We start from the raw sequence: 11615 nt of genomic DNA, 5'->3' as shown, positions 1-11615 counted from the left end.
AGGTGCAACTCTTAAGTGATTTTAGTGGAATAAATACACCCCTCATACCTGCACCTATACTGAAGGAGCTCTGCCCTTTGCAATGAAGCTCTCTGGGTCAACTCTCAAGTGATTTTAGTGGAATAGACACACCCCTTATACCTGCACCTATGCTGAAGGCACTCTACCCTTTGCAATGAAGCTCTCTGGGTCATGTTTCCTGTACCACTCGCCCCCCACCCAACCAAAAAAAGAAGAAAAAAGGTTGCCTTATACAAATTAGAATTTTATGAAATCCGTGATAGACAAGATATTACACCTCTAAGAGTGTGCTTTACACAAGCTTGAATTTTGTGAAAGTGTGGTGGAGAAGACATAACATCTCTAGGAGTGCACTGATAAGAGGGAGTAGGTCATGTTTCCTGTACCACTCGCCCCCCACCCAACCAAAAAAAGAAGAAAAAAGGTTGCCTTATACAAATTAGAATTTTATGAAATCCGTGATAGACAAGATATTACACCTCTAAGAGTGTGCTTTACACAAGCTTGAATTTTGTGAAAGTGTGGTGGAGAAGACATGACATCTCTAGGAGTGCACTGATAAGAGGGAGTTTGTGATAATTGACCTATTCACTTCCATTGAACTGCATCTTAGATAGTGTTGTATGCATTTGATCCTATATAACATGTGCATGAAGGGCAAGCTCAGTGGACATAATCATATGAAATGGGTTTAAAGCAATGAATAAGTAAATGGTTAGTTTATTTACATGACCAAAAATGAAAATATCCACTCATGGCATGGCATGAACAACTTTGATAGCTACAACGAGATATACAATACAACTTGCATATTAAATACTTTTACATTCGGTATCATCCTGACGAGCGTTCCCTTGAGAATGAAATAATTTACAAATCTTATGATGAAAGACATCTTTATGTGAACTTGCATAGGTTGCAACAATGCAACCAGTATTCTCACGTGCATTTTACACTAGACCTCAGATTATTTTCTCCTTGGTGAAGGAGAAAAAAGGCCTGTATTAACTTGGTTTCCCTAATTTATGACTTATACAGAAGTCTGGTAACAGACAATGTTGTAAATATTATGAAAGTTACAACTCAAAAAGATACAAAAGGAAATGAAATGAGTGCAGAGAATAATCATGCTAGGCAGACATACTACACCTCTATACAGCATATCAGCTCTGGCTTAGGCAACAAAATCAATGCATTAGTTGAGTTGCAAAGCACTTTCGGGGTTGGATGTTGATATTCTCATAGAGGTTTGCAGGATGAGGTGCTGAAGTTTCAATGTTGCAATAATCACTCGAGTTACCTCCAAGATCATGTCTCCTCCCTAGTGCTAGACTTTGGGTGGACATATAATTCTGCTGAGCTCCCTGTAATGATAAACCATCTGTGCGTTGCAGTCCCAAAGTCAATGACACACCACCACTTCCAGAAAATCTTGGAGTAAATGATTCATGGCCATATCTACTCAAATCTCCTATCTGATATGACCCAAAACTTCCACTATTATCTGGATGAACCATCGCATTATGGACAAAGCTGTAATCTTCAGTGTTCTGCCTTTCATCACTGAACTTGTGGTCACCAAATTCTCCACTGTTTGTTTCATCTGATTTTAAATCAACTTCAATGCTCATGTTTGGGGACAGAAGAGACGTACACTCTTGAGTTCCATTCCTAGCTTTCTTTAGTTGTCCTTGTCTAATCCCTTCATTTTCAGTTTCGTTGAAAATTTGGCTATCTGATGTTCCGCCCATGCCAAATGATTGGTTTCTAACATTTATCAAATTAGAAGCATTTTCAGATTTGGGCACACCAGCAGGTTTTTCATCAGCACCTCCATCCTGTGCAATATTGTCAAGTTTTGTGATTTTCCCACTTTGCTGCTCATGTATATTCCCATTATTGCCTGCAGCTCCTTCCTTTGACAATGCATCTTCTTTTTTCTCACCACTCTCCTTGCCTGTTTTATCATTTGATCCATGGTCTACTTCTGCCTCCTTTGTTTCCTCCACATACATCTCTTCTACCATAGGCTTCCAGAGGCGTACACGTGCATTTATAAACCAATTTGAGACCTGTATCAATAACAAATTTGTGATTATGGCTCCTGTTAATGTAGGCATAATTGGAACTATAAATTTCCTAATATATTATTCAGGGAGGGTTGACATGAAGAAATAAAGGGCCTTCAATCCCATAATACCTGATTTCTGGTAAGCCCAGTCTGTCTCGCAAGCATATGTTTGTCTGCATCTTTTGGATACCTGAAGCACCAACACAACATTAAGTCAGATACGAACAAACAATGCACTGAGAACTGGATCAGTAATTACAAGTTACAACAACTCAAATGAATAAGCAGAACTGAAGAACGTGATCGTAACAAATAAAATTGAGTGGCCCCTGTATCAAATAACATATATAGGAGCTACAGTCCACACATGAGTTGACTACTCACGGATGAAGGAAATGTTCAAATAGCCAAGCCCGTAAGACAGAAACAGATCGCTCGGGAAGTCCTCTCTGTGGCCTCCAAGCATGCTGCTGAATCATGCCTAATTGTTGGAGAGCCCGTTGTTGTCGCAATTGCTGGTCCACAAAACGGAGACGAGATGTTTCACCTTTTCCACTCACTGTTGAATCTTCTTCACCCAAACTTTTGCTGGTCAGCCGAATTTGTCCACTGATTGCATCTCTCAAACATCGGAAGTGCCTCGATATTGTTTGCAGAGCAAGAGAAGTGTATGTCTTGGCAGCTCCATACCCAGCAGCAGCTTCAAATGATGAAACTACAATCTGCATCTGATGGTAGTACTGTCTGTATCTTTGATCAACCTGGGTAATCAAGCAAAAACAAGACAGAAAAACAAGCCAACATTACTATATATACACTGTAATACTCTCTAATTTTAAATAAAAGTATTGAAACCTGATAATCCTAACTTTGACTGATCCAATGGAATAAAAAGAAAAGATAAGTTTCGTTTTGGTCTCATCAAGATCCTCTGAGCTGTCCACAGGGCCATAAAACTGGACACACAGGAGATGGCGATTTTTTAAAAGCCTAGGTAGGCCTTTGTATTATTAGTAAGCCTAATATTGCAACTGCTCCTACTAAATAAACACAATACATGAATGACCTTTTTAAAGGCTTCACAGCCACAATTTCCCACATGATCAAATTTTTACAGATTAACATAATTGCAATGACATATTTCTGTTAATAGAATTCAGCTTCAGTAGATAAGATTTATCATTTATGAATCATAAAAACATGATATTACACAAAATAATCTATCTAATAATAAGAAATATGTCCAAGCATAATTCATGTGTCCAGACCCTCAACTATAAGAATTTAGATCTGCAAATTTCAGACATACTAGACTGCCACACATTACTACATATATTTTAAAATTATCTGCACTATACATCTCATAGGGACATGAATGCCAATATTTAAAATCACGGAAATCTCAGATGTAAGTTTTCAAAAGTTGACTTCCCCTACAAATAACATTGCCTAGAAACTGCCAATATGACTTACATACTAGAGATCATTAGCCTAGATGATGTATCTCATAGACAACTAAATATAGTTTATCAATAAAACAGTATCTCCTAACAACCAACTGTACCGTTATGGGACAAAATTAACACATAAAGAATTGCAACATAGTTGTAGCCATGCTGTAATTAGAAATTATTTTCCTTGCGACAAGCAGCTGCAGCTCTTATTATACTCCATGGTATACCAATAGGACAGCCAGTAGAAGCCACATATGTTGCAATGAAAGGACTGGTCCTAAATACTCTATCCAAATATTAGCAGCAGGTACAACTTCAATAGTTATGATACAAGAGAGCAAAGATATGCAAACAGCATATCCCTGCCCAACATTGATGCAAATGTTGCTAACAAGATGGGATAAAGCACACACAGGTTCCTAAATGGTCTGAATCCATTCAGTATAAGCACATAATATTTATCTACAACTATATCGTCCTAATTTCCTTTGCTCTTTCACATATTTCTGCAGCCTTGAACATTTCTTTGTCCATTTTGATATTTAGACTTTTAGCATTCAAGCTTTCTAACAAAAAATTTGACATATGCCGATAGCTTTAGCATTCTAAGGATCACATAGCACAGTCTCATATTTAAAGATGTCAAACAAAATAGAAAAAAGAGTATACCTCATCCAACATGGCCACAAGCTTTGCTTTTTTCATCTGAAGCTCTTGTCTTTCTGATGGTGACAGCTCAGAGGGACGGTCATTTGTTTCTTGGGCTGAAGTTGAACGCCATGTAGGGGCAGCAGCTGCTCCATCCTTCCCACCACCTTCAGCTCCACTATTCTCTTTATTAGCTGTTGTCCCAATCCATGATTGTGATTTCTGATGTTTGGCTGAATCAGGCTTGATGCCCTTACCTACATTGACAACTTCGTCGAGCAATTGCTGTGCTGCTTTAAGATACTTGGAGCCTATCAGAACATTTGAGAGCCCTGCTGCTCCAGTAGAACCGGAATCAAGATGCATCTGTTTGTTGGCTCCAGGGGCAAGTAAATTGCCTGAAAACCCGGTGTTTGAAAACCCAGATCCTAGCATCCCATCTCTTGAGGATGCTCGAAAGGCACTTAGACTTCCAGCCCATTTGCTCGTACTTCTGTCAGTTCTGCTGATGTTCTCTTCTGAAGTTGCAGATATTCCTGGGCAGTTTATGTCTGAGTCAGTGGGTTGGTTCTGAAAAGAGGGCAGCTGAACAGTTGATGGCTGTTGTGGGGAGAGGCTGAGTGAAAGACCCTGCCCATGTCCAGTGGAGCCATGTGAATGCTCCAACTGCAAACTTAGTCCACTTGGAAGCATTCCTGACTGCTGTTCTTGAATGGAAGACATGGGTGCTCGTCTCAACCCCAATTGGGATATCTCAGCAACTGGCTGATGGCCCATACTGCCAGAATTATTCAAGTGTCCAGACAGGGTCTGACTACTGCCAGCAGCATCTGTTGTCTGCATAAATGTCAACTCATTTCCTCCATTTCGCCAAACATTGTAAGGATGGCCCCCAATTCGTGATGCAAGTAAATTTGTGTTAATGTCCTGCTGAGCTGTAGGAGAATTTCCCATCACCCCGAGAGAAGAGCGTTGTTGTGAAAGTGAAGCAGTTGGAAGTGGGATTCCAATAAAATGCTGTGAAGGTTGCCCACCAGCCATATTATTTGCAGGCAGTGTATTTCCTACTGAGTGGTTTAGGAGAACCATGTTCCCTGAAGTTGTTGCATCTGTATAACCTGCATAACCTGGGTTCATTAAGTATAGGGTTTGCATATTATCAGCTTGAATATTGGAACCCGGAAAATAGGTAGCCATTACTTTTCTCTGCTATTTGACCCAACTGTCTGTTTGTATTCTTGGAGCAACAAGCAAAGTTGAAGTCGCAGTACTTGTCACAACAGAACCCCAGCTTTGAGTCTTTGCCCGTCCATGCAATGAACTGCCACAACTGGTAGCTGTTGAAGCTTGCCCGTAATAGATGCTTCCTAATAAAGAAGGAATTTGTTGCACAAGTTTTGCTTGAAGATGGCTAGTTTTCTTTTTTTCTTATTTTTTGGTATAGCCAATAATTCGGAACTTGACAAAATATAGGAATCAAAGATATCATGTCATGGTCATAAACAGAACAGAATCTGATACTCTGTTGCCCTGGATATTGTATCAAATTTCTTTTCAGGTGTAAATTGGTCTTCCTTGCTGGAATGAAGCGCACAATACTACAACTGGCAAGATAACATGTCAACTGTGATTACCTCTTAGTCAATATAGGGGTCACTCAGATCACAAAACTCTTTATTTATGACAAAGACATTTCCATACAAGAAGAGGTTTGTGAAAAACCTTATTTGTACTGATAAGAAATTGATGTGCCTTCGCCCTTGCTACAGCCCATCCTGTTGCCACTGACGTTGTAACTGTCTATTTAGCAGCTATATTATCTTTCTAATGAAGCAATCCAACGCCCAAGATTTTATATTTGCTATTCTACACTGACAAAAAATAAGCAGATTAGATCAAGCCCCCGAAGAGTCAATCTTGAAGTCATTTTTCTTAAAAAAGGTTCTAGTTCTAGAAACAAAACAAAGGGAAGTGAAGCTTCTTTCTTCTTTGAGGTTGAGATGAAAAGTTCAAATCAATTAACTAACGCGAATAAAAAGCATTCAATAAAGAACTGGATAAGCCATTAAACTATCAATGTGGGGTATAAAGAGAATCTTTTAGGGAAAAAAATTGCCAGTGTTGATTGGTATATGACAATTTTGCAGTTCTTGTCTATTTTTCCGTTGACTGTCCTCCAGGACTAAGACACCCTAGTCTCCATATAGAGAGTCAAGAGGAGTGTTTACGCTTAAGATACAATTTTGCAGTTCTTGTCTATTTTTCTGTTGACTGTCCTCCAGGACCAAGGAATCCTAGGAATCCTAGTCTCCATATCAAGAGTCAAGAGGAGTGTTTCTGCTGAAGACGTTATTTGCCCATAAAGGAATTGGCGGCTGGAAATAGGTTTATATCTCTATTACAATTTTGTCATGTCAATTAAGCTGATTGGATCCATGCCTTCTTAACCTGAAAGGAGATGGGTGGTAAGGTGGACATTTATCTGAAATAAAATTTTATTAGCATCCACGGAAAGCCCTGAGCATCTACACGACGAGTAAAGAAATTACAGTTTTATGAAGAATTTATCCCCCCTTTAACTCCAATCTATAAAGGATCTAAAAGTATATCCGGTTACACTGTATTTAGGTCATGTCTAAACCATCTAAACATGTTCTCTGATATTGCAAGACATCTTTAATGTAGATGCCAACTTGCTTGGCAGACAGGCAAAACAAACTCTGTATAGTCTTCACATCTCACTTTATTAAGCGTTTTTCTCTTATCTGGTCATCTCTTGCAGAGTTCAACATCACATGTACATTATCTTCAATTATTTCAAATCTTAATATTGCTATAGAGATGAAAGTACACGCTAGATTTGTAGATATCTCTTCTAAGATAACAACAGATAATAGCATTTGAGCTCTTCTGCAATAATTATGTGGACTGACAGAAGAATTTCAAATTGAATGGAACAAAAAGGGGCAACTTATCTTGCTTTTCATACAGGCTAGCATCATAGAAAGCTTGGCATATCCTTCCAAACATGGTTCAAAATGGAGGATTGGGCAGTCATGTATTAGCAAATGGATAAAATCTGAATATGCTGAGTCCTCCCATTCTTTATCTTCAGTTGCAAATAAATATGATGTCTCCGACATGCAAGCATATTGAAGAGGCGAGGTACAGGAGAATGACCACAATACATGTTATTGAAGCAAATCAAGACTCAAGTACTGTGCAGCATGCCAAACCAGACAGCTACCAGTGTCTTGGGTGGTTCTTCAATCCGAAGCTCCAGACAGAAGAACCAAGTCCAGCAAAAGCATTCTTTATGGATGATGGACTATAAGTAGCTACTTTGGTTCATATTTTGTGGAGAAACATCTCAGTATAATGAGTTTCATCAGTTATAACTCATAAGGCTATGGAGCATGAAGCAGTTGTAATTGCCTTGAAATTAGATATGAACCCAGAGACAATTAACAGGAATTAGAAACTGCATACATGGAACATAACATGGTCGAGTATGGTCCCCAGTAAAAGTAGTCTGGAATCCTGAATTATGGCATTCTGTCTAATTTGTAGGATCCCTGGATCCGGAAGACATTTGTACGTCCCCTAAATTCCCTTATACAGTTATTCCAACTAATATCTATTATATCACATCTGTACATACATGATTAATCCTAAAGAAAATTGCCCCATCTGGCATCTCTCCCCTCCTTCCACCACAATCATAAATAGAGATGAGTTGTTCTGCTTCTGTCAGGTTAGACAGAGGCTTAGCCTCATAGCAGGTTTCTGAATGCCTGGATCCTCATAGAGGAGACTCTGAAGATTGATAGAATGAAGATTAGCCACAAGGTTAAACCCTTTAACTAATTAAGGATCAGGTCATTTTGAATCCAAGTTTAGTCTTTCGGTGAAGGATCCATAACTACGTTTTAGAGGTTTTGAGTTCAAACTCCGCAATGGCATCCCTACGCTGTCGCGAGTCTATTAACAATTTATTGGAATGAAAAACTAATGATAGCGGATACTGTCAAAAGACCCCACTCTTATTACCTTTCGAAGTGACGCCAAATTGATAATTTTCCTTAGGATTGATTGTGTTGGCTGATGATGTGATGTTTAATTTGCCAAGGAGCTATATTTATTCAAAATTCAGTCATCAGGGCTTTCTTCCAAAAACTGATCATCGTCATGTCTGTACATGCTGAGAACATCCAGAAATGAACCTCATTTGCAAATATCGGTAGCGTTCTTCGGATTTGTACCTCCTATGTGCTGTGAGTAAGATAAAGATCAGAAGTTTCCCTGACTTTGACATGTAAATCTGCGAGTATTATATGTACAGCTTCTGAAAATTTCTCATTGTTTTACAAATTCTCCTTTTTCATTTCAGTTTCCTTTGAAAGTTTGGGACGGAAAATGAAAACCCAACAACAACCATGAAACTTGAATGTTAAGAAAGCAAATCTGAACTACTTCCAAGACCTTGGGAAGACTACGATTAACTCCTATGCATTGCATAGTATTAAAAGATGGTTGGCTCTTAAAATACAACCCTTCTAAAAGCTGGCTGGAGTCTCTTGTTTAACTCACCTTGACGGGAAGTTGCTTCCTGGCTTAACTAACCTGAGCGAAGGAAATACTGTAGAACCTCGGTTCATCCAGACATAGAATATAGACATTACCGTGAGACAATCATAACTTTGAAATCTCAATCTTTCAGTTACCTTTTACCATCCAACACTAAGGGGTCGTTCTACACGATACTATAAGTCAAACTCTTAAAGATATTAGCCCTGCAAGGAACATAATGCAACAAGTCTTGTTCACGGATTCAAAGCATCTTAACCACTGTTTCCCGGCCTGTGGCATCTCCAGCCGGCCAAGGGTTCGAACACTTGACCAGCCAAACAGAAGCGACGTACGCAGCAGGCTGCGCTCCGTTCATCTTGAATGTTCATCATAGACAGTAGTGGCCATTGACCGCAGTCTGCAGCATAATTCACCTGCATGATAAGGAGCACGCAAACCTGTAGGACGGACAGGGCGACGACTTGTCGAGAATAGAACCCACGACGTTGGTTTCTGTACATGCCCGCCTAGGTGGGGGTTTGGGGTCCAAGGATTCGATCAGTGAACTGCGCTGAAAGAGGGCTGGGACGGTCACATGGAGAGAACCGAACATTGAAGAGACTGAATTGAGCATGGAGACAATAATTTGTCCAGAGGGCAATCAGGAGATGTTACAGGAGGCACGTGAGAAGAAGAAGCAGCTGGGAGATCGGAAATAAATAGAATACCAACATGGAAATGAAAGGGGAAAAGATATGGCGAGAGAGAAGGAGAAAGGAGAGTACCTTGTTGATGTGTGTCCTCCTCAATGCGGGCCGCAATGGACGCCGTCCTCACTGAACGACTGGACTGAGTGTGATACGAGCGATGTAGATAGTAGATTTAGATTCGAAGAGGAGTTATATTTATATATAGACATACACGCATACTTTTTCTATCACACTGCACTGTCAGTGACGACGATCCCCAATGAAGGAGGATGAGAAGACATAATATTAAAAGGAGAAAACCCAAAAAAAGGAACCCGTCTTCTTCTTCAAGTGATGTTGGATCCAGTCGCGTCTCCCCCTTTGTTGTTCGTTTGGTGGTGCGAGCTATTGCTATCTGTCAGATTTCTGGTACTCGTCCTGCCAACGCTGCTGGCTGGCTGGCTGGCTTTCTCTTTGTCTATAATCTTCTTCTTAATCTTCTATTGCTTCTCGCTCTTCCTCGCATTGTTTATTGGAAAAAAAGGGGAAAATTTTCCCCTTGTGCTGCTGCCGCTGCTTCTTCTTCTGCCAATGGTACCGTTGTCCTTGTCTGAAGGCGGAGGAGGAGAGATTGATGAGCGTGATTTGACCCCTTTCTCATTATTATAGCACGAGGCACGTCTGTTGTCGGATGAATGGATGTTTTTATGTTAACTGGAGAGACAAACGATGGGGAATGGATTGTGGCGTGTATGCGAGTGAGTCAGAAAGGGGAAGGAATATGGGGAGCTGTGTCAGTAGGAGTTGTAGTCACCGCCGTCGTCGTCGTCGTCGTGACTGGAAATCAAAATAAAAATTCAAGAAACGTAACGTCTATTTCCCACCAGTGCTCGGAAGAATCAAGAACTGCAGGAAAGGGGAGCGGAGAACGGGACGGGAAATTCAGTTCGCCACCGGCGGAGGAAGGAGGGCGAGCGCGGCCATGATATGATGAGAAGGGGGGGAATTGGGAAGTGAGGAAGGAAGTAAAAGACGTATAAAGGAAGAAAGAGTTTGTGTCGACACGCCCCAACTACCATTTCTCGCCCGCCGGGCCCCGCCGTCAATTACCGCCTCTTGCCGACATACTGTTCGCGCTTCAATTGACGGGCGTGCTCGCAATCTAACGACCAATCGCCTTCACTTCACGCCTGCCGTATAATGGCGAATTTCCCGTGCGCGACAATAAAATTCTCTCGGAATTTGGTGAGAAATTTTTCCCAAAATTAAATTTTGGGAGTCTCTCTGAATTGTTTTTTTGGAGTGTTTGAATTGTTTTTATAGTGAATATGGATTTAGCATTATTAATAATTTTGTTCTACTTAAAATTTTAAATAATTTAGCGCACTTAAAATTTCTAAATTTTACATTCTAATTTAAATTTCTAAATATTTTTACTAAATATTATTAAAATTATGATAAAATTTACATTATTTTCCGAGCTAAATTGTGACCTCTTACACTGCGCCAGTAAGATTCCAGTATTAATGCAAAGGTTCGCACAGTAATCAAATATTTATTTCCAAAATACTTTTGAGGCTAACCTGTCCTTGTAAAATCAAATTGATGATTTAAGATTTTTTGAGGTTGTTGTTGAAGATTATGATATTTCAGCTTCCTCTTTAATGTTTCCTGGTTCTGATTTCGTCACGTAGCTAGACTCACCCACAAACAATTAAAATCTTTGACAATTTGTTAGTTACGAAAAATTATATATAATTCATTGAACGCTAACGATATGGAATGATTCAGAGATGAAGATGTTGCTGTAAATACATTCATAACCACCCAAATTCTAGGTATGTGACAGGTATACGAAAAATATCCAAAGGCCACATCACATGGAAAACGCTTATTCATATAATAATTTTTAAAGGGACAGAGTAAAAAATTATTCTAATTGGACTTTATTGCAATAATAGTAGAATTTAGGTTAAGGATTTGGTCTATTTAATTGAGTTTGGTTTATTTCATTTTATATCAACGGTTAATGATGACTTTGAGAGCAATTTTTATTATTTTTATTTTATTGTTTGGATTTATATCATTTTCTCAATTATTTTTAACATATTTAACTTTTTAGTTTATATTTTGTTTGATATGTAAATTTGACATTTTCTTGAT

The 11615-nt window shown here is 39.3% G+C and overlaps 1 protein-coding gene across 3 annotated transcripts; it reads right to left on the bottom strand.

Annotated features, from left to right (window-relative positions):
- Positions 1–813: 813 nt before the first annotated feature.
- On the bottom strand, positions 814–10446 carry LOC149219885 (BEL1-like homeodomain protein 1). 3 transcript variants are annotated; one of them, XM_089384512.1, is made up of 6 exons: positions 9549–10446; positions 5917–6060; positions 4216–5798; positions 2477–2853; positions 2222–2282; positions 814–2093 (listed from the first exon to the last, which is right to left on the bottom strand). In XM_089384512.1, exons 3-6 carry the CDS (start codon positions 5389–5391, stop codon positions 1209–1211), a joined length of 2499 nt encoding a protein of 832 aa, XP_089240638.1. In that variant the 5' UTR covers positions 5392–5798; positions 5917–6060; positions 9549–10446; the 3' UTR covers positions 814–1208. The 3 variants fall into 3 exon arrangements, with proteins under 3 accessions (XP_089240638.1, XP_089240637.1, XP_089240639.1); XM_089384511.1 differs by lacking the exon at positions 9549–10446 and adding an exon at positions 8245–9493; XM_089384513.1 differs by lacking the exon at positions 9549–10446 and having other exon boundaries at positions 4216–5818; positions 5917–5939.
- Between the last annotated feature and the right edge of the window lie 1169 nt (positions 10447–11615).

The sequence above is a fragment of the Pinus tabuliformis genome, chromosome Q, assembly GCF_031772625.1.
Source record: "Pinus tabuliformis cultivar Carrire ecotype Pingquan chromosome Q, CPIR1, whole genome shotgun sequence".
Taxonomy (NCBI): Eukaryota; Viridiplantae; Streptophyta; class Pinopsida; order Pinales; family Pinaceae; genus Pinus; species Pinus tabuliformis.
Note: the sequence above shows the minus strand (reverse complement) of the source record. Positions and strands in the feature narration are given on the sequence as shown.